The following is a 24,021-nucleotide window of genomic DNA, read 5'->3' as shown; positions in this document are numbered from 1 at the left end:
ATTGGTGACAGCTCTTCCCTGAATGTTTGGTAGAATTCACCAGTGAAGCTGGCTGGGCCTGGACTTTTTTTTGGTTGGGAGTCTTTTGATGATCTCATCAATTTCTTCTTTTGTTATTGGTTTGTTCAGGTTTTCTACTTCACTTTGTGTAAGTTTAGGTCACAGCTATACTTTTACCAGGCTCCTGACCAAGTCTCAGATCCGATTCAGGAAACTAAATTCTATTTATTATATTTTAGAATGCTTTACAGTTGTTATTTATAACATAAAAGAGCCATGCTTGTTCCTTTCACCACCCAGACATAAGCTCTAGTATAATGAGTATGTGGAAGAGATAATTTACAATTCAAAGATCCGGCACACTGGCTGGAATGTGCCACACTTCTTTGTTTTAAGTGGAAAGTTGTCTTAGAGAGATTTTAGGAGCTCAGTTAGATTGATACTAAAAAAATGTAAAGGCAGGATTTGCTTTTTATAACATCTCATTCCTGTGCCCCTTCCCCTGACCCCTACAGCCCCCTCGTTGAAGTGATTGCTTCAGAGGCAGCAGTGTTCAGGTTGTGCACAAGGATATTTCACTCAAAGGGATAGCGGTCACATCGTGGTCATATGCTAAGTGATGTAAGAATGGGTAGGCATGGAGAATCCGAATCTCCTGACAAGTCTTGAAGTTGCAAAGGAGAGGCTCTTTTTCACAAACCCACACTAGCACACATGGCCAGTTAGACATTCCTGGGTGAGTATACCTCAGCTGTTCCCTGGCACACAGAGGTCTGATTCTTGCCCTTCACTTGACTCAGAACCTGATGTGTCTTTGCATCTGTGGGTCAGGGATGGGGTGGGGCATGGGGTGTGTATATTGTCAGCAGCCTGGGCACTAGCAGCTAGGAATGTATGAGTGGGTGAGAGGGGACCCCTTCTCCTTGGGCAGAGCTGTTCAGCTTGTCCAATAGTATGTGAGTCAGATATGGCTACATAATGAATGTTTCCAAAGCTCAATGGCATGCAAGTTGGATCATTATGTTTAAGGGTTTGTGTTGGGGGGTTGTTGTGTCATATAGTCATATCACCTGTGTTGGTGACTTCCACCTTGTCCTTAATTCAATGTTGGGTCTGATATTTGTGCTGAGTATAATGTTGATACTGCTATTTTTATAGTTATTGGACAAGGGGGATGGCTTGTCTGGGGTGTCAACTGGGCCAATGGAACAGCTAGGGATGACATCACTGTGATCCTCACCTGGAAGGAGCCATGTCGAGTCCCCATTTTGCCAAGGAAACCAAGGCTCGGCGGTGAAGCACTTTGCCCATGAAGTCAAGCAGTCAGGATTGGACTTGGCCTCTGCCTTGGGGTGTTGTACCCATAGCCACTGCCCTTGCCTGAGACCTGTCAGTTTTTCTCAAGAGCCAGGGCAGCGCTCCGAAAGGAGTCAAGGGCAGCCCCAGAGCCCTTTCTCCAGTTTTGGAAGAAATCAATGGCCAGTTGCTGAAACAGGGTCAGGTCTGGAGCAGCCTGCACTGCCTGCTGGAGAGGCCACCCAGCCCGTCTCCACCTGCTCATCCAGATGTGCTGCATTCCTGTCCCTTTGTCATGCTCTCCTGGAGGGTTCCCACCTCTGCAGGTTGCCATCCCTGCTGCTGCAACACCCACATTTCACCTGATTCTTGAAACTGCCACAGTAGTAGGTACCAGGACCTCACAGGAGAGCCCCCATTACTACCCACCTTACCATCTCACAGGTGTGGAAACCGAGGACCAGAGAGGAAATGGGACATATCCACGGTCACAAATACAATGAGTTGTTAAAGCTCAGACTTGTTTCTGCCCCCTCCATAGACCACCTAGAGGGAAAGAGAGAGAGGGAGTGTGTGTGTCTGTGTCTAGGGAACCATGGAGCACTAGGGAAGCTCTGAGCAGATGAGAACTAGCCCAGTCATTTACCCCAGGGATTTGTTTCTTCCACAGCCTGGGCTTGTTAACCTCTGGTGGCTAGCTCAGTCCTGAGCAGGTGACTTGCCCTTTTTAAAGCTCAGGTGGAAAGTGTCAGAAGCAACCAACCCTTACTGAGGACTTCTTGTTCCTGTAGGTATGCTAGCGTTTAGTGACTGGCCCATATGTGTTGACCCATGAATGTTAGTGTGTCCGAATAGAATTGTGCTATCAGGTTTTCAATAGCTGCCTTTTCAGAAGTAAACCTGAAGGCCTTTCTTTCAGTGAGCCTCAGGGTAGATTCAAACCTCCAACCTTTTGGCTAGCAGCCAAGGAAAGTAACCATTAGCACTACCTGGTAGAGGCTTAATAGATATTTGCTGAGTGGATGAATCGGACCTTAAACTCCATAGTTCTAAGTGGTTGTCTCTGTTAGCTCCATCATGAAGATGAGTAGACTGGTTCAGCAAGCTTCAGGACTTCTCAGTAATAGCACTATAAATGACAGATCTGGATTCAAAGCCAGTCTGACCCTAGAACCAAAGTTCTTAACTTCCAAACTTATGATGCTGGCTACATATAGCTTAATGGCAGAGCCCTGGTGTGGCGCTGTAGGATAAGCACTGGACCACAAGGGCAAGGTTGGTTTGAACCACAAGGTCTCCAGTTCAGAGTTGCCAGCCACACCTCAGAAACCCTATACAGGGTGGCTATGAGCTGGAACCGACTTGATGGCATAACAACAGCTTAATGGCATAAAACAGCCACCGTTTTGTTACACTCAAGTATTCTGAGGGTCGGGAATTGGGACAGAGCTCCATGGTGTCTGGGCTCAGCTGAGGTGATGGAATTGCTGGGTAACTTCTCAGCTGTGCATGGGATCATCTGGAAGATTCTCCACGCACATGTCTGAACTGACTGGAGGTTTGGTTCAGCTGGAACTATAACTGAAGGACCTACAAATGATTGCTTATATGGCCCTGGACATTTCACTGTGACAGCTGGGTCCCTGAGAATCTGCATGACCATATATTATGGCCTGATTCCAAAATTAGCTTTACTTCTGCCACAGTCTATTGGTTGAAGCAGTTGGAAGCTTGTCCAGATTCAAGAGGTGGGAGCATGGGAAAAGTGTCAAAGGGTTTTATAATCACCACACCTACTAGGTGCAAGACAGTGTTCAAGGCACTGAGGAGACAGCAGTAAATAGGAAGGAAAATCAATCAATATTTCCAGTAGACATGAATGAGTATTAAATGCATTGCCATCAAGTCCATCTGAACTTATAATGACCATGTAAGACAGAGTAGAACTGCCCCACAGACTTTCCAAGGTTGTAATCTTTATGGAGACAGACTAATACATCTCTGTCCCATGGAGCAGTCAGTGGCTTTAAATCTGCTATGGTGCTGGAGGAAATGCACTGAACCACAAGGTCAGTTTGAACTACAAGGTTAGCATTCAAACCTACCAGCCGCTCCTCAGAAACTCTAGACAGGGTCACTATGAGTCAGAACCGACTCGATGGCACTTAACATCAACTTTTGGTTAGCAGTCTTGTGCTTTAACAACTGTGCCACCAGGGCCCCTCCAATGAACGGTAGTGGTGGTGGTGATGTGCCATGGAGTTGGTTCTGACTCACAACGAACCTGAATAGGGTTTCCAAGGCTGTAAATCTTTACGAGAGCAGAAAACCTCATCTTTCTCCTGTGGAAGGGCTGGTAGTTTTGAACTACTGACCTTGCAGTTAGTAGCCTGAAGTTTGTAACCACTATGCTACCAGAGCTCCTGCCAGTGAATGTTAGGCAAAAGCAAATAGCAGAGACTAATCCAGTTTAAAGGAGCTCTGGTAGCATAGTGGTTACGAATCGGGCTGAGAACTTCGAGGTCAGCAATTCGAAACTACCAGCTGTTCCGTGGAAGAAAGATGAGGCTTTCTGCTCCCATGAAGAATTACAGCCTCAGAAACTCTGTACAGGGCAGCTATGAGTTGGAACTGACTCCATGGCACATAACCACCACCAATCCAGTTTAAAAGATCAGCAGTTTGAACTCACCAGCTGCTCAGAGGTGAAGAAAGATGTAAAAGTCTGCTAACGTAAAGATTCACAGCCTTGTAAACCCTGTGGGGCAGTCCTACTCTGCCCCACAGGGTCCCTAAGAGTCAGAATCCACTTGACAGCAATGACTAATACAGCTTAGGGCTCAGGGAATGCCTGTTTGAGGAAGTAACCTTTAGACTAAGACCTCAGGACTGGCCACAGGAGGGAGAAAGAAAGAGATGAGATATGAGACCAGAAATGTAGTTGGGTCAGATCTGTTTCATTTTCAGACATCTTAAGGCAGTTATATTATCTTCAGGGTACTGAACCAGATAAGGAGATCTAAAAGAGCTGTAGGAAGGCTGTGATGAACTGTTGTCTACGTGAGAGAGAATGGTGGCTTGGACCACGATGGAGGCCTGGAGGGAGTGGAAACCAGTTCATCAACAAGCTGCTAGCCTGGAGCAGCATCCCCAAAGGGCAGGAGAGCGGTGGGCAGACCCTCAGACTCCAGCGTGAAACTGAAGCGAGTGCTGCCCTGCCACGCCTATATGAACCCGGGTGAGAACCTGGGGATGGAAGCTGATCCTGCATCAGCTGCTGAGCACTCTGGGCTCCTTGTTTCTCAACTTCACCAGCTAAAACAGTGACGCCCTCAAGGGCTACATGCTGTTTCCCCATATTGGTCCCTGTGAGATGCACGTGTACTCGTTCAAAAAGATCTTCATGGGCCTTATCCCCTATGACCAGAGTGGCTTCATCAACGCCACGTGGTGGGTTATCACCAACTGCAAGCAGGCAATGGGCCCAGGGGGTGTCAATGCAGGCCTGGGTCTAGATCATCAGCAAGCTCCTGGCCTGAACCAGCATCTTGGAGTGGGAGGAGCCCAGACCTGAACCCAACAGTTGCTCCAAGAGTTGTCTGTCATCCCACATCTACGTGAAGCATGGTGAGATCCTGAGGATTGAGCAGTGGCTGCAGAGATTGTTCATGCAACTCATCTGACAGCAGCTGCTGACCACCCTGGGGCTACTGTTCCAAACTCCCTCCTGGTGCAGTGCCACTTCAGCAAGGGCCTGGCCTGTGCTGGATCATGGACAATGGAGTCGCCCGCTGCGTGCCCTTTGCCTACAAGGCCTTGTCGGGAAAGATCTTCATCAGCCTCATCCCTCACCACCAGAGCGGCTTCCTCAATGGCATCCACCACATCCTTACCAACCAGCACCTGGTCCTGCAGCCAGGAGCAGCAGCAGGGAGGGATAGAGACAGGGGTAGCAGCCCTCTTGGGCCCGGTCTCCAGGAGCCATGGAGAAGGCCCACTGCAAACTGGTCAGAGGCTTCTGAGCAGGAACCCTGTGGAGTGCAGTTGCCCAGTGCAGTGGAGGATGGCAGGCTTCCTGAGGCACATCCAACAACGGTCTCCCTCTTTGTGTGTTTTCCCAATAAAACCTTTTAACAATAAAATTTTTAAAAAGAACATCAGAACTGGACCTCACAATCTGGGTTCGAATTCTGCCACTGCCACTTGCCAAATGGGTAAATGTTGGTGGGTTACCTAATCCTGCTGTGCCTGTAAATTGTGGACAACAGCACCCACCATGTGAGGTTGATGTGAGGATTAAACCGATGCTTGGACTTGTTTCAAGCTGGCATGGAGTGAATGATTGGTAAATGTTTAAAAACGAGATTATAGCTGGAGAAATGTACCCTTAGATTTCTCACAATGGTGCCAATGAGCAACATCATGTTAAATATAGAAAATATTGAAGTTCTCAAGGCTTTTCCTTTACTTGGATCCACAATTGACACCCATGGAAGCAAACCAGAACTCAATCAGCATATTACATGGGCAAATCTGCTGCAAAAGACCTCTTTAAAGTGTTAAAAAACTAAGATGTCACCTTGAGGACTAATGTGCTCCTGACCCAAATCTTGGTATTTTCAACCACCTCATGTACATGTGAAAGCTGGACAATAAATAAGGAAGTCTGGAGAAGAATCAATGCATTTGAATGATGGTTTTGGTGAAGAATATCATATATACCAGGGACTGCCAGAAGGATCAAGTCTGTCTTGGAAGAAGTACAGTCAGAATGTGAGACTCCATCTCAGATACTTTGGACATGTTATCAGGAGGAACCCGTCCCTGGAGGAGGACATTATGTTTGATAAAGTAGAGGGTCAGCAAAAAAGAGGAAGACCCCTAGTGAGATGTATTGATGCAGCGGCTGTAACAATGGGCTTAAACAGCAATGGCTGCGAGGATGGCAGGGGAGCACGCAATGTGACTCTCTGGTGTACCCAGGAGTGCCACAGATTGGAACTGACTAGACAGCACCTAACAACAACGCACTTAAAATATGTGTGCTTTTCTACACACCATATGTGTGAATAAAATGTTAAAACAAAACAAAGACACTGGCTGTGTTTGTCAGTCTCTGAATATATTTAGCGCCAGTGATTCTCTTGCTAAAGTGGGTTGGAGGTAGGGGTGGGACATATTGCCACACTGCAAAATGTGACCTTGGAACTATTACGTATTTAGAGCTTTGATGCTTTTCTGTTCTTTCCTGCATCCTCTCTGACCTCTTCTAAAGGTTCACCGAAAGAAAGGACTGCTCACTTCCCATCCTTGAGCTGACAAAATGGTGACACAGGGATGACTTTTGTTTTGGTTTAGTCTCTGCAGTTTTTACATTGTCATGAAAACACACAGATGCTGGTAATTTTCAAGCAAAACAACTAAAGAAATGGAGCTGTGCACCAGCATGGGGTACAAAACAGATTCACAGGAGGCGCAATGACTAGCAGCTTTCTTGAACAGCATAAATAGAACGGAATGGCCAATTTTATAATTAGCTGGGAATCTCCAGTTAAGCGTCTGCTCAGGGAAAATGGCCAAGCTGTTGCCTGGAGAGAGGCCTGTGTGGTCTGCTTCTTCCTTAAAGCATCGGTGGGTGGACTTGAGATTTCTTTGTTTTACTACACTTGAGTATGTTTCAGAATGGATTGTTGAGAGCTCCGGATTTGAGCTTAGAGTGTGGGATATTTGGGGAAAAGTCACAAGGCAGGGTCTATGGATAAAGTGCCAGCAGGGCAGGTCCAGTGCAAAACTAACGTGGGCCCGTGGTTCACGTTATTAAGAATTTCAGGATGGCAACAGCAGAGCTTTAAACAAGTGCAGTAGTGGTGGTGTGCTGGTGAGTTGGTTCTAACTCATAGCAACACTGTACACAGTTTCCAAGGACATAAATCATTATGGGAGCAGAAAGCCTCATCTTTCTCCCAAGGAGCGGATGGATGGTGAATTCAAACTGCTGACCTTACAGTTAGTAGCCTAATGTGTAACCCATTATGCCACCAGAGTGCCTCAAACCAAGTGTAGGCTTTCCTAATTGCAGACCGTGTGGGACAACAAGGAGTCCTGGTGAGTGTATAGTGGTTACTCACTTGGCTGCTAACCCTAAGTGTTGGTGGCTCAAACCCACAGCTACTCTGTGGGAGGAAGATATGGTAGCTTGCTTCCAAAAAGATTGCAGCCTTGAACAGCCTATGAGGCAGTTTAGTTTTTCTTGGTTTGGGTGCAACTGCATCCAGTCCCAGGGGGTGCCAACAGTTAATACACTTGCTGCTAACCGAAAGGTTAGAGGTTCAAGTCTACCCAGAAACACTCACCCTAGAAGGAAGGTCTGGTGCTCTACTTCTGAATAACCAGCCATTGAAAACCCAATGGAGCACAGTTCTACTCTGACATACCTGGGGTCGCTATGAGTGGGAATTGACTTACTTCAGCCCCATTGTCGTCAAGGGCTCCCCAATTCAAGTGTGTGCCTGATGATAAGACTCCCTCCGGCTCTGTGTCTCTTGATTGAACAGCTGAGAGAGAGTGATTAGCTCACATGAGGGATAAGACCTCTGAAATTGGTACTTTGGTCTATTTGACTCCAGCAAGGAAGGTGAGGAAAGAGGTATTCACATGCTATAAAGAGGAAAACTCAGGGCTGTGGGAGTCAGATTCACAAATAAGGACGTATGAGTGAGATAGTACACATTTCTGGGAAATCTTGGATGAGGTCAGTTAGATGCTGTGCTATAATTTATTTCCTCACCTGTCCTGGGCTTAATTGCCTCTTATTCGTGCCTCTACCATTGTTATTATCATGTGTTGTCAAGTCACTTCCAATTCATAGGGACCCTATAGGTCCCAGTAGACCTGCCCCATAGGGAGCCCTGGGAGTCCTGGTGTGCCCCTCTGTACGGTGAGCACTGGACTGCTAACCACAAGGCTGGCAGCTCAAATCCACCAAGCTGCTCCTTGGAAACCCTATACAGGGTCAGAACTGAGTCAACAGCACTTAGCAACAACCTTTACAAGGGATGCCTGGTATTTCTGTGAGATAAGCACTCGACTACTAGCCACCAGTCAGCAATGCAAATCCACCAGCTGCTCTTTGGAGAAAGATGAGACTTTTTATTTCTGTAACGATTCACAGCCATAGAAACCCTATGTTGTTGTTGTGAAGTGCCATCGAGTTGGTTCCGACCCATAGCGACCCTGTACAGGGTTTCCGAGGGTGTAAATCTTTACGGGAGTAGAAAGCCTCATCTTTCTCCCGCGGAGCGGCTGGTAGTTTCGAACTGCTGGCCTTAAGGTTCGCAGCCCGATTCGTAACCACTACGCTACCAGAAACCCTATGCAGGATCACTATGAATTGGAAACTCAATGACACTTAACAACAACAGCCCTTACAAGAGTAGGTCACCAGGTCTTTTCTTCCTTAGAGGCACTGGTGGGTTCGAACTGCCAGCATTTTGGATAACAGATGAATGCTTAACCACTGCATCACCAAGTTTCCTTATAGGTGTCAAACTTTGCTCTCCATGACTGAGAAAGTGGTCACATATACAACAGTGTCATTTGTTTCCAAGCGATTCTGCAAAAGGTATAGGTAGAAAGTCGCTTTGCTGATGTTGAACCAACAAAAGCATGACTTAACAAAGGCATTGGACAGAACAATGATTGGCTCACATGGAGAAGAGATCAACTTCAACAAAATCAGCTTCAACAGTGAGCATTGGTCTCCCATGGCATTGGTCTCCCGATGCAGGGCTGGTGATCTGTGCACAACCCTCTTCAGTGGCAATAGAAAGACCCCATTCTCTCCCTGCTGTGTTGTTGTTGTTGTTGTTGTTGTTAGGTGCTGTTGAGTTGATACCGACTCATAGCGATCCTATGCACAACAAAACAAAACCCTGTCTGGTCCTGTGCCAACCTTACAATTGTTGCTACGCTTGAACCCATTGCAGCTGCCACTGTGCCAACCCATCTTGTTGAATGTGTATAGATACAGAAGTGAGGGTGAACAGGTGCCATATGACATGGAAGATGAACAGAGCAAAGGAAATTTACTGTGTACCCAGACCAGGCTGGAGACTATCAAGAGAAAGAACTGGCAATGAGACAAAGAGAGAAAGTCTCGTTTCCAGAGTCCATTATCAGAGAATTGTTTGGTCCCAAGGCTTTTGATAAGGTGGCCTTGGTGAGAGGCACAGAGGCTACCACTAACCAGGAGAGACTTGGAGCATGTCCTTACTCTTGAGAAGCAAGCTTGGGAAGCTCTTTCCACAATCATCGCTGGGGAGCACAGAGCATCAGGACAGGCCCCATCCTCATCATATTTTGCCTGACTCCCTCCTTCCTCCCCACTCCTTACAGCTCCGGCCCCTCCTCAGGCCAAATGAATCTGCTTTCCTGGAAAAAAACCCAGCCACACCCTGCTCATGGCTCACCTTCTCGGCTGTCCCTAGATGGCTTCTGGGTGGAGGTGGAGCAGATCCAGCAGCAGGATGAACAGAAAGAAAAAGACAGCAACAGGGGCGAAGGCCAGCCCCTTGAGGGTGAGGATCCCTGGCTGGGATCTGCGGGGTGGGTGGGAGAAATATAAGCAGGTCCTCACAGAAACAGGATGTGAACAGTCTTTGCTTCTTGTAGTACCTTCCTCACCGGTGTCCTTTACTCCTATGCTTCACAAAAAGTCAAAATTAGATTTGAGACATAAACATATGAATTATATTACTTGTTTTATTTAATTAATTCTTTCAGCACTTATTTATACAGAGCTTAATTTCTGCCAGGCACTTGGGATACAGCAGTGAACACAAAACAAAGTCTGTTTTCTTGTGGAACTTACAATCTGGTAGAATGCTAATAAGCCCTTTGCTCAAAGTTCTTAAGTACCACCCATCTTTCTCAGAGTAATAGACAACCATGTGTCCCCATTACGTATCGCTGCGTAACAACAATCTACTCCCAAATTCAGAATAATTTAATAACTACCCCTTATTATTATTATTACATCCCACTGCTCTGGGGATTGGCTGGGCTGGCTCAGGTTCTTTCATGAAGTTAGATAGTCAGTGGAGTCATCTCAAAGGATTCCCACTCATGTATCTGGTGGTTGATGTGACTTTTGGCTGATCCTCATGTGGGCTGTTGAGTAGAACACCTACATGTGGTCTCTACATGTGACTTGGGCTTCCTTACACCATGGCTGCTGGGTAGCAGGAACAAGAATCACAAGTAATAGAGAGCTAGGAAGAAGCTGCAGTATCGTCTATGATTTAGCTTTGGAAGTCAAGCAGCATCACAGGAGAGAGGAATGAGAGTCAGAGGCTTTGTGGGCACATTGTCAGTTCACCCCCTCACAGCCTGTGGGCCATGCCCCCTCTCCCTCATACCCTTCTACTCTGTCTTTCTCTCTCTCCATTCTTGCCACTCTGACCTGCTTGCTGGTCCTGGACCATATGAGCAAGTGCTTTGTCCTCACTGTTCCTGTTTCCTGGAATGCTCTCCCCAAGGTGCCTGATGACTCAAATGTCACCTTCCCAGAGAAATTCTCACCAGCTTCCCTCTCTAAAATGGCACCCCTGGCCTCATTATTCTCTAGCCCCTTGTCGTGCCTTAGTGTTACACACTTCTCACTGTCTGGTGCAATACAGGGCACGTACCTATACATCTGTCCATGTCCCCTACTAGCATGTAAGTTCCATGAAGCCAGAGATGCTGTCAGTCCTTCCACTGGCCCATCCTCGGTCTCTAGAGCAGGCCCAGCACATTGGAGCATTCCATGTGTACCTGTTCATGTGGGCAGCTGTGCTAGTCCATGGTTAAGGAGCCCTGGTGGCATAGTGGGTTTGGCACTGGGCTGCTAACTGAAAGGTCAGCAGTTCAAACCCACCAGCCACTCCAAGGGAAAGATGAAGTAGTCTGCTTCCGTAAGGATTTAAAGCCTTGGAGTGGTTCTGCTTTGTCTATAGGGTCACTGTGAGTCGGAACTGATTTGATGGCTGTGGGTTTGGGAAGTCCAGGGTGACAGAATAAACCAAATGAAAGCTCGTAAGAGCCTGCCAGTCTATTGCAGTGTTTCCAAAAAGTGCCACGACCATTCCTGGTGATACCAGAGAGGGTTGTTAGGAGGCATCATGATGCAGCCATAAACCTAAGTTCAGAGATTACGATCAGGACAGGAAAAGGGAAAACCTCTTTGGCCAAGTCAACAGAGAGGAGCAGTTTCAGACTTACTGGGCACCGAACCTCTGCATAGTATGGAGACCAAGACTGCTAATATAGTCTTTATTTTTCCATTTACTTCTACTGATGGCAAGTGATGTTGGATGCTCTATGTGTGGTCAGGATATTGTTTCCTTTTAAAATAGATTTGTTTCAGTAACCACCTTGTATAGATTTGTTTCATAGCCACCTTGGGTAGGGGTCATAAAGGAGCCCTGGTAGCACAGTGGGATAAGCACTGGATTACTAACACAAAGTTAGCAGTTCAAACCCACCAGCTGTTCTGCAGGAGAAAAGATGAAACTTTCTACTCCCATAAATATCCATAAACCCTATACAGGGTCACTATTAGTCAGAGTCTGACTTATTTACACAACTGAGGCTGCTATTAAAGCAGGTCTCTTGTTTTTTTTGCTTTTTTATTAAACCCTGAGAAAGAACGTTGTTAACTAACTTGGTCAGCACTGAGCATCACTAAGAATGCTGTTGTGGTTGTTAGGTGCCATCAAGTCAGTCCCAGTTGATAGTGGCCCTCTGCACAACAGAATGAAACACTGCCTGGTCCTGTGCCATCCTCACATCTATTGTTACACTTTAGCCCATTGCTACTGTCACTCTGTCAATCCATCTTGTTACAGGTCTTCCTCTTTTTTGCTGACCCTCCACTTTACAAAGCATGATGTCCTTCTCCAGGGACTAGTCCCTCCTGACAACATATCCAAAGCATGAAAAACAAACTCCCACCATCCTGGCTGCACTTCTTACAGAAAGATCTGTTTGTTCTTCTGGCACTTCATGGTACTTTTAATATTTTCCCCAACTTCATAATTCAAATGCATCCATTCTTCTCTGGTCTTCCTTATTCATTGTCCAACTTTCAAGTGCGTATGAGGTGATTGAGAATACCATGACTTGGGTCAGGCTCACCTTAGTCCTCAAACCGATGTCTTTGCTTTTTAACATTTTAAAGAGGTTTTGTGCCATAGATTTGCCTAATGCAAATGTCATTTGATGTGGCGCTGTAGTATAAGCACTGGATGGCAAGGTCGGTTTGAAACGCAAGGTCGTCAATTCAAACTCACCAGCTGCTCCTCAGAAACCCAACACAGGGTTGCTATGAGTCGGAACTTAACCACTACAATAACACTTCTATGAGTCTTGATCATGGATCCAGAAAAACAAAGTCTTTGATAACTTCAATCTTTTCTGCATTTATCATGATGCTATTTATTGGTCTAGTTGTAAGGAATTTTACTTTCTTTACATTGAGGTGCAATCCATACTGAAAGTTGTAGTCTTTGATATACATGAGTAAGTATTTTAAGGCCTATTTGCTTTCAGCAAGGTTATATCATCTGTAGATCAAAGGTTGTTAATGAATCTACCTACAATAAAACCCAGTTTCTCATACACACCTTTCCTGGTTTTAAAACTATTCGGTATTCCCTGTTCTGTTCTATGTTCAGTTCCTCTTGAGCACAATTAGTGTTCTGGATTACCCATTCTTCACAATGTTATCCATAGTTTGTCATGATCTACACAGATGAAAGCCTTTGCATATCAATCAAGCACAAGAAAATACTTTTTGATTTTTTCTGCTCTCAACCAACATCCATTTGATGTTAGTAATGATATACTTTGTTCCACATTTTCTTCTGAATCTGGCTTGAATTTCTGGCATCTCCGTTTAGAAGTACTTCTGCAATCATTTTAAAATTATCTCCAGCAAACTTTTACTTGTGTGTGATATTACACCTCATTCTGTTGGGTCACCTTTCTTTGGAATGGGTAAAAATAAGGATCTCTTCCAATTAGTTGGCCAGGTGGCTGTCTTCCAAATGTCTTGGCCAAGATGAGTGAGTGCCTCCAGTGCTGCCTCAGTTTGTTGAAAGATTTCCATTTGTAGTCTGACAATTGCTGGGTGCTTGTGTTTTTGCAGTTGCCTTCAGTGTAGCTTAGATTTCTTCCTTCAGTACCATTGGTTCTTGATCATATGGTACCTCTTGAAGTGGTTAACATTGACTATTTCTTTCTTTTTTCTATGTATTCATTAAATGTGTATTTAGAATTAGCCAGCGGGACACAGTTTAGATGATCCTAATTTTGCTGGCAACATCCAAAGCATCCTAGTCAGGAGCCAGTCAAACGTAGGCCTCCTTTTCTCCATCAGGCCTAATCAAGGGGTTGATCTTAGCTACATCAATGTTACAGAGCTTCTTCACAGCTTGTTTGATCTGGTGCTTGTTGACCTTGACATCCACAATGAACACAAGTGTGTTGCTATCTCCAATCTTCTTCATGGCTGACTCAGTAGTCAGAGGGAACTTGATGATGGCACTGAGGTCAAACTTGTTTCTCCTGTGGGTGCTCTTCCAAGGATATTAGTGCTGCCTTCAGAGCCTCAGTGTCTTGGGCCACTGGATCCTCAGTGTCGTGTGGACCTTCTTTTTGTTGTGGCTGTGGAAGGACACCTTTCAGCACTGCCTTCTTGATCTTCAACACCTTTGCTTTGCTTCAGTTTGGGAGGGGGCCTGTCTTCTTTGCTTTCGGCACCATCTTCATAAAAAGTTGACCATTTCTTTTTGGTACAGTGATTCTGTGTATTCCTTTCATCCTCTTGTAATTCTTCCTGCATCTTTCAATAGTTTATCCATGGAATCCTTCAATATTTCAAGTTGAGGCTTGAATATTTCCTTCAGTTCTTTAAGCTTGAGAAGTGTTGAGCGTGTTCTTCCCTTTTGGTTTTCTGACTCCAGGTTTTTGCACATTTCATTATAATACTTGACTGTGTTTTTAGCTGTTCAGCTCTTTTTCTTCCTCGTTTCTTCCATTCGTTTAGCATCTCTACACAAAAGAGCAAGTTTCAGAATCTCTTCTGACATCCATATTTGTCTTTTTAACTTCATATCTTTTTAATGACCTTTTGTTTTCTTCCTGTATGATGTTTTTGACATCATCTCACAGTACTCATGGTTTGGTCATTAATGTCTGAGGCATCAAATCTGTTCTTGAGATGATCTCTAAATTCAGGTGGGATGTGTTCAAGGTCGTATTTTGGTTCTTGTGGACTTGTTTTCATTTTCTCCAGCTTCAGCCTGAATTTGTGTATGAGCAATTGATGGTCTGCCTTATCCTTGTTTTGGCTGATGATAGGGGGCTTTTCCACTATCTCCTCCCACTGATGTAATCAATTTGATTCCTGTGTATTCCATCTAGTGAGGTCCATGTGTATCATGGCCTTCTGTGTTGTTTTAAAAAGGTATTTGCAATGAAAAGTCAAGTCATTGATCTTGCAAAATACTATTATATGATCTCCAGCATCATTTCTAGCACCAAGACCACATTTTCTAATTACTAATCCTTCCTGTTTGTTTTCAACTTTCTCATTCCTATCACTAGTAATTATCAATGCATGTTGATTGCATGTCTGGTCACTTACTGACTGAAGAATTTGGCAGAATGTTTCTGTTTCATCGTCATTGACTTTAGTGGTTGACATGTAAATTTGAATAATAGAGGTATTAACTGGTCTTCTTTTGTAGGATTATGGATATTATCATGTCACAGACAGCATTGTACTTCAAGACAGCTCTTGAAATATTCTTTTTGATGATGAACATGATGCCATTCCTCTTCAATTTGACGACGATTGTCAGATTCAAAATGGCCAATACCAGTCCATTTCAGCTCACTAATGCCTAGGATATCAATTTTTATGCATCCATTTCATTTTTGACAACTTCCAATTTTCCTAGATTCATATTTCATACATTATGTTCCAAATATTAATGGCTATTTACAGCTGTCTCTCCTCATTTTGAGTTGTGCTCCATCAGTAAATGAAAGTCCTGAAAGCTTTACTCCATTCACATCATTGTGGTCAACTCTACTTTGAGGAGGCAGCTCTTCCCCAGTTGTATTTTGAGTCCTCTCACACGTGTGTACACCCTCAGCCCTCTCACATGTGAGTACACCTCAGTCTTCTCACATGTGTATATACCCTCAGCCCTCTCACACATGTGTACAGCCTCAGTCCTCTCACATGTGAGTATACCCTCTGTCCTCTCACACGTGTGTACACCTCAGCCCTCTCACACGTGTGTACACCTCAGCCCTTTCACATGTGTGTACACCTCAGCCCTCTCACACGTGTGTACAGCCTCAGTCCTCTCACATGTGAGTATACCCTCAACCCTCTCACACATGTGTATATATCCTCACCCTCTCACACGTGTGTACACCTCAGCCCTCTCACATGTGTGTACACCCTCAGTCCTCTCAAACGTGTGTACACCTCAGCCCTCTCACATGTGAGTATACCCTCTGTCCTCTCACACATGTGTACACCTCAGCCCTCTCACACATGTGTACAGCCTCAGTCCTCTCACATGTGAGTATACCCTCTCTCACACATGTGTATATACCCTCAGCCCTCTCACACGTGTGTACACCTCAGCCCTCTCACACGTGTGTACAGCCTCAGTCCTCTCACATGTGAGTATACCCTCAGTCCTCTCAAACATGTGTACAATCTTCTCCCTGTCCTCTTATTTTTCTCCCCTACTCAAAGTTGCAGCATTACAGGCTTAAATTTAGATACAGGCTAACGCTCATCAAATGTCCCCAAATTCTCAAAGGCCTTGTTTGTTAGATCTTCTCCTCATTGAAGAGTTTTGTTGATGTGCATGATGCTAAGGGGTCTCATGGTCAGACATGGATACTTCTTTGTCTATGTGAGTGTGATGTCTAGATGGGACTTTGGATAGTGTGTGTGGCTGAGTGTGCAGCTGTGTGTGTTCATCTGGGTGTTGTTTCTCTGTTCACAGAGGGCGAAGCCGAATCCCAGTGGCTACAGGACACAGACCTGTGGGGCCTCCTCGGGGGCCTGGGTGCGAATAGTGACCAGCAGGGGCTCTTGTCCACCCTCACACAGACACAGGTGGTTGCTGTGTGCCGCAGGTTGGACATCTGTGCCCGCTCGGCCAGAAGACGACACAAGGTACCTGTCCGAGATGTCAGGGACATCTTTGGAGTCTTCCAGTCTGGGGTAAGTGGCTGGGCTTCTGTTGCAGGGCTATGCTGGTGCACATAGACACATGTGTGTGTGGGTGACTGTGATTCCACATGCATGTGGGCCCCTGTGTTACATGTGGGTCCTTGTCTGCCTGCATATGTCACTGTGTGTTCTTGGGTGGGTCTGAAAGCTTAGGTTCTCTCTACATAATTATTAAACCAAAAAAGCCCAAACTCCTGGGAAGACACTGAAAGGAACACATGAGTTAAAGGCAACAGAGGTAACTACTGCTATATTTACAATCCTGCAATAAGGGATCTCCAGGTAGATACATGGATAGACGCACAGACTAAATGCGTCTGGGAGAAAGAATGGGAGTAAACCCACAAATAGATATAGGTTGGGCAAAAGATATGTGCTGCAAATATATCCATGATTGTGGTGTAACATACAGGGGGCAAAGTTATGGAAATTCAGACACAAATACCTGGAAAGAATGAGTCACTGGGATTGGGGATGCAGGACCCATAGTTTCAGGGACACCAAGATTGATAGGCATAACACAGTCCACAAAGATGATATTCTGCATTCTACTATGGTGAGTCTTAGAAGTTTGTGTGTGGCTATCTAAGGTGCAACTATTGCTGTATCTGTCTGGAGGAAAGAAGAGTGATGAAAATCGACAATGCAAATAATTAGTCCAACAGGCTACATGAACATCAGTCTCCAAAACCCTGACACCAGAAGAACTAGATGGTGCACAGCCACCACTACCAACTTTTCTGAAATGAATCACATTAGAAAGTCCTGGACAGAAAAATGTGGAACAAAACTTGGAATCATAAAAAAAGTGGATATCTGGTTGGATAGACACTGGTGGAAAGCCTGAAACTATGGACTTTAGTCATCATCCTTCAGGTCTAGAAATGAACCCACTCCCATGGCTAGATGTGGCACTGTGAGTTAATGTGCTGGACTGCAAAGTCATTTGAGCCACTAGGTCGCTCCTTGGAAACCCTATAGAGGGGTCACTTGGGTCGGAACTGACTCGGCGTTTAACAACAACAGTGATCTTTATGGAAGCAGATTGCCAGGCCTTTGTTTTGTGACACCGCTGGGTAGGTTCAAACTGCCAGTCCTTAGGGAAAATGAACATCAACCCAGGGGCTTTCTATACAATTATTATCAGTGATCTGATAATACTTCAAATTGTTACTAATATATTCTGCTGGCAGTGAAACCTGACAGACTGTGGTTATCTTCTTTCTTGGAACAGACTTGACTTGATTAAAATGATGGGCCTTGAAGTCAGCTCATGCCCACACTACCATTAACTAGTTACAGGAGTTTGGACAGGTGACCTCACCTCTTCAAGCTGCAGCTGCTGCCTCTGCGAAGTGGGCTGTGAATGGGACCTGTTTCCCAGGGCTCTTACATATCCCTGAGAACTGATTAGACATGGTTTATAATTTACACAGGGAGGATCATCAGAGAATGGGGACTCAGGAATGACATGGACCCCACTCAGCTCCAGGTTATCTAAGTCTCCTCCAGGTAAGTGGCCTTCACTCTCCAGGACTCTCACAGTCAGAGAATGAGCACTTTTCAAAGTATTTGCCTCATCCTGCTGGCCCCTTGCCTTTCCTGTGTGAGGACAGTGGGAAGAAGATCTGGGGAAATAAGTTGAGCTCTGGAGTAAGCCTCTAACATCAGGCTGTGGGGCCTGGACCTTGGGCAATCACTTCCTGGGTCAGTGGGCCTGATTTCCTAATCCGAGTGATTTGGGTGTTTAAGCTTAAACCCTGTGAGTTTAAGCTGAGATCCTTCATTTTAGACAGTAGCTACTAGGTGTTCAGGTCTAAGCAAGGACCCAAGTCTGGGAATCACCCTGGGCTATGGGACTATGGACTTAGGGTGAGATGTGGAGGTCCTAACTGCCTCTGTGTTCTGAACCCCCAACAGCAGTAAAGCTGGAGCAGCTGCAGGAGCAGGCTGGAAGGGTGCAAGCCTTCAGCATGGACTCTGCGTACTCGGAGCAAGTGGCAGCACTCCTGTAGAGAGGCAGGCCACTTCCAGAGGATGTCTGTGCCCAGGCCAAGGGCTCCCTGCCGGTGAGGATGCTGTTCAGAGAGTTGAAAACTAGGCCTGGACTTAAGGGACCACCCTCCTCACCCTTTTCATGGTTGTTGAATCATCCATCCATCCAATTCATACCACAGATATTTACTGCGTTACTATCAGACATCAGAGAGCTCGAGTCACAGTATTAATATTTTCAATTATGATATTCTTTGCTTTTATGCTTAGAAATTCCTCCCTCATTTATCAAACTGATTGTTGTTTATTAAGTGCCATTGAGTCAGTTCCGACTCCCAGAGTCCCTGTATAGGGTTTCTGAGAAGCAACTAGTGGGTTTGAACTGCTGACCTTATGGTTCATAGTCCACTGCTGATCCTACAGCACCACACTAGGAGTCCTAGCAAACTGATGACGCCATATATTTTTCCCCCTAGTTGTTTTTATCTATTTGAATTGATTTCAAATTCTCATTGGAGACAACCAACTTCTTAGTTTTAGGGGATTTTTTTTTCAGATGCTCAATTGTCCCAGCCAATTTCTTCAAGAATTAGGATTTTGTCATTTTATACTTAATGTGCACAAATATTTACCAGTACAGTTTGGAGAATATACCTGTACAATCACCACTAGATGGATATGAAGAACATTCCCATGTTCTCTAGGGTTCCCCCTCCCCCTTCCTCTTCCCAGTCAGCGCCTCCCACCTCTCCAAGGGACTTCTCTCCTCAGATTTAGTCTTTTCACAGTTACTAAAGGAAGAAGTTCTTCATGGACCCAACTTTCATGTGGCCTGATAATTCTGGGGAATGTTTTATTGAGTGTGTCTGTGGCACTGGCATTTTCCAGATACTTCATCTACATTGATTTGTTTCCTCCCCTCCCCTAGGAGATTGGCTTTATCATTACATCCCCACTTTACAGATTGAAAAATAAAGTGAAGCCCAAGGAAGAGAAGTGATGTGGGCAGGGGCTAGAGTTGGCTGATGCCCCAGAGCCTTCCCAACTGATCACTAGATTGCTTTCAAAACCCACCACCACCCTTCATAATAGCCTCTGTTCCAATGGAAAAGTTCTTTCATGTACTCAAATGGGATTTTCTTTTCAACTTCTTATTTTGAAGTAATTTGAAGTTCACAAGAAGTTGCAAAAATAATACAGTGTTCCCATTTACTCCCAACCATAATATCTTGTGGTGTGTAATTAATGTGCTGCACTGCAAAGTTGCTTTGAACTGCAAGGTCCGTGGTTTAAGCTCACCAGCTGCTCCTTGGAAACCCTGTACAGGGTCGCTATGGGTCAGAACCAACTCGACAGCACTTAACAATAGCAACATAATGTCTTACATAATCATGTTGTTGTTGAAGGCACCTCGGTAGCCCCATGGTGAAGTACTGAGCTGCTGCTAACTGAACTGTCAGCAATTGGAACCCAGTGCTTTGCAGAAGAAAGATGTGGCAGTCAGCATCCATAAAGACTGCAGCCCAGGAAACCCTGTAGAGCAGTTCTGTGTCCCACAGGGTCACTTTGATTAGAATCGACTCAACAGCAATGGGGTTGTTTTTGCTAGTTGCTGTTGAGTCAATTTCCACCCATGTGTGCAGAGTGGAACGACTTCATAAGGGTTTTCAAGGCTGTGACCTTTCAGGAGCAGATTGCCAGGGTTTCTGAATTACCACTGGCTGGGTTTGAAGCATCAACCTCTGGTTAGTGTCAAGAGCTTAACCATTTGCACCAGCCAGTGGCTTTACACAGTCATAGTATTCTCCCCACCAAGAAAGATTTTTTTTTCACTCCTAGAGCATTAGAGGCAATTAATTCTCAACATGATTTTGTTTCCTATCCTTAATGGTTTGAGTTCCCCAATTTAACTGTGATAATAGTTAATAATGCTAATAGCACATACAGAGCTTCATCCTGGACTAAGTACTATGCCAAGCACTTTACATTCTGTAATTTCATTCTGTTATGTTGGTGTTGGTGGTTGTTGTTAAGTGCCATCGAGTGGTTCCTCCTCATAGTTACCCTGTGTAGGGTTTCCGAGGAGCAGCTGGTGGGTTTGAACTGCTGACCTTGTGGTTTTCAGTCCAGTGCTGATCCCACAGCACCACACCAGGAGTCCTGGGGAATAATCTGGTTAAATCCTCCAGGCAACATTGAGCAATTCTGACCCACCCTTTGACAGCAGGGATGCCTAGAGCTGCCAGCAGAGCCCATTGTGACCTCTAGATGGCGCTGCTGGGTATAAGTTATTTTTCAATGGCTCTTCTATCATTCTATTATTCTATTCTATTATTGGCAAAGTGGCAGCATCAGTGGGCTCAAGCGTGGCAACAATTGTGAGGTTAGCCCAGGACAGGTCAGTGTTTTGTTCTGTTGTGCATAGGGTCCCTATGAGTGGATACTGACTCGATAGCACCTAACAACTTCTATTATATCTTTCTCATCATAAGAGTGATGAGAAGGAACACTGGAGATGTGGATGGCTTGGCTAAGGATAAGGACAGATGGGGTGAGAGAGAGTGGCTAAGGGTAAGAATAGAAGCAATGGCCCTCCTGTTGGAATGCATGCAGTAAAAGCAGCTTCCATTTATTGGGACCTTACTATGTATCTGGTACTGTGCTGGGCACTCAGTTTACCTTCACAAAAACCTTGTACAGAAAACATTATTTTGCAGTTACAGATAGGGAGTTATAGAGGCTTGGGCATGTACCAGGCAGTGAGAGGTGGCACTCAGATTAGAATCTAAGGTTGCCTGGGGGGTCTCCAGCTCCGTGTGTGCTCTGTTCTCTCTCCTTCATAAATGCCTGGCAGGGAGGGTGGTGCCTCTAAGGGCTTCTCAGGCATGTGCCTTGAGACATTGCCTTCATTCCCTCCCTAGAAGTTTAGAATCCCCAAGGGCAGACTTGGCTTGACACGGATAGGAGACTTGTCCCTGCAGGACATGAAGAAGATCTCACCACTGGTTCTCATAGAGCTGACGGCACTCTGGGACGTGCTCTGTGTGGACCTGAAGAGGAGCAAGGCAGCTAAGCAGAGAGGAACAGGTCAGCAGTCCTCCCACAGTAAGCACATGGTGGCCGAACTCCCAGCTTTCTCATCAAGGGAGCTGGTGGGAAATCTTTCACAAAAACTTGGCTGTTGTAGTGTGCTGTCTGGTTTATTCCCATTCAGAGTGAGCCCATGTGGCAGAGTTGTTGTTGTTAAGTGCTATCAAATCAGTTCCAACTCAGAGCAACCCAGTATAGGGTTTTCTAGGAGTAGCTGGTGGGTTTGAACTGCCAACCATGTGGTTCAAAGTCCAGTGCTGGTCCTATAGTGCCACACGCACATCAGGAGTCCTTATGACAGAATAGAACTGCCCGTAGGGGTTTCTGGGTTAGAAGCTTTATGGAAGCTGATACCAGGTCTTCTCTCCCTTGGGGCTGCTGTGACACTATGCCAATCCATCTCCTTGGGGGTCATCCTCTTTATCTGGAATCTCTACTCTTCTCAACATTATCCATACTTCGTCAAGGTCCACACAATCATAAGCCTTTGCATAGTCACTAAAGCACAGGTAAACATCTTTCTGGTAGACTCTGCTTTCAGCCAATATCCATCTATCTAATGTCAGCAATGATATCCCTTGTTCTACATCCTCATCTGAATCCAGCTTGAACCTCTGGCAATTCCCTGTCAACATAGTGTTATAATCATTTTTGAATTATCTTAAGCAAAATTTTACTTACATGTAATATTAATGATATTGTCCTATGATTTCTGCATTCCATTGGGCTACCTTTCTTTGGAATGAGTACAAACATGGATCTCTTCCAATCAATTGGTCAGGTAACTGTATTCCAAATTTCTTGGCATAGATGAATGAATGCCTCCAGTACTGCATCAGTTTGTTGAAAGATTTCAATTTGTATTCCACCAATTCCCAGAGCTTTACTCTTTACCAAGGCCTTCAGTGCATATTGGATTTCTTCCTTCAGTCTCATTGGCTCTTGAACATATGCTACCCCTTGAAATAGTTGAGCATCAACCATTTCTTTCTGGTACAGTGACTGTTATTCCTTCCACCTTTTGATGCTTCCCTGCATCAGTCACTATTTTGCCCAAGGAATCCTTCGGTATATCAAATCAAGGCTTGATTTTTTTTTTCTCAGTTCTTTCAGCTTGAGAAATGCTGAGCATGTTCTTCCATGTTTTTGATATTATATACAACAGAGTTACTATTCTTGTATATAGAACTTTGAAAGTATCTTAGATTCTCGTAGACTCTACTTTTTAGTTCGGTTCCTCACCGACCCCATTTTTAGTCAGTGTGTCTGTAGCACAGGGCATTTTCCAGATGTTTCTTCTGCAATGGCTTGTTTCCTCCCCTTCCCTAGGAGATGGACTCTCATTCCACCTCCACTTTTTTTTTTTTTTTTTTTAATAAGTTTTTATTTGAGTGAAAGTTTACAGGGCATATCATCAGTTTTACATTCAACAAATCGTGCACCTTGTTTCATTACAATAATTATAATCCCCTCCAGGTACCATCAGTTCATCAGTTAACAGTATTTCTCTCTATACACGTTAGCTCTTTTTTTAAGCATTCAGGCATATATAATAATTTATACCACCAAAGGGCACATTCTGCAAGTCTGCCTCCTGGCCACCAGCTCTTAGTCCCTCTCTTTCCATGACTTTAGAGTTCCACTTTTTAAAAACAGATTCATTTTAAGAGATGAAAAAGGTTAAAATGAAACCCAGAGAGAAGTGACTTGGACAGGAGACAGAGCTGCCCAGTATACCCACTCCTCACTTTCTGACATGGCTAGATTCCAGGAATCAGGTGAAAATCAGCATCATGCAAAAATGTGGATCACAGAATGGAGAATGACTATATTATTACACAATTGACAAATTATGTCATTACATAACACCAAATTACACCATTATGCAACTGCCAAATTATACCATTACACATCTGCCAAACCACTGAGAATCATGGTCCAACCAAGTTGACACATAACTTTAGCCATCACAGCCAGCATTATTCTTTACCTAGTACTCTGGTGTTAGTTGCTGCCAGATGTATGCCATTAATGCACAAAATAGTTGGATAGCTGACTTTTTACTAGGGCTGTAAATGTGAAATGTTGAAGAGCATGATAGTTGATAAGCGAGGAGTAGGTGCATACAGTAGCATGCACCATCTCACTACTTCTTTGTCCATATTGTGTATTGGTGACTTAATTTTTTTCTTTATTCAAAATTAAGAGTAAAAAATGACTGAAGGAGGAACAAACAAGATGGCGGATCGGGTGGATGTATAGCAGAGAGCTCCGCCAACAACAACACAGAATACCCGACCAAGCAGGTTCAGGGGATGGTCCCAGAACTCTGAACC

General features: G+C 44.8%; 1 protein-coding gene across 1 annotated transcript in view; it reads left to right on the top strand.

Annotated features, from left to right (window-relative positions):
- The window catches only part of ARHGAP40 (Rho GTPase activating protein 40), a 71,554-nt gene that overhangs the window by 22,326 nt on the left and 25,207 nt on the right, over positions 1–24,021 (top strand). The window contains 5 exon segments of the mRNA XM_006876635.1: positions 9,691–9,872; positions 16,371–16,595; positions 18,041–18,112; positions 18,521–18,669; positions 21,517–21,682. Coding sequence (XP_006876697.1) covers positions 9,691–9,872; positions 16,371–16,595; positions 18,041–18,112; positions 18,521–18,669; positions 21,517–21,682 — 794 coding nt within the window.

The sequence above is a fragment of the Chrysochloris asiatica genome, unplaced genomic scaffold, assembly GCF_000296735.1.
Source record: "Chrysochloris asiatica unplaced genomic scaffold, ChrAsi1.0 scaffold00403, whole genome shotgun sequence".
Lineage (NCBI taxonomy): Eukaryota > Metazoa > Chordata > Mammalia > Afrosoricida > Chrysochloridae > Chrysochloris > Chrysochloris asiatica.
This window is presented reverse-complemented; position numbering and strand designations above follow the sequence as displayed.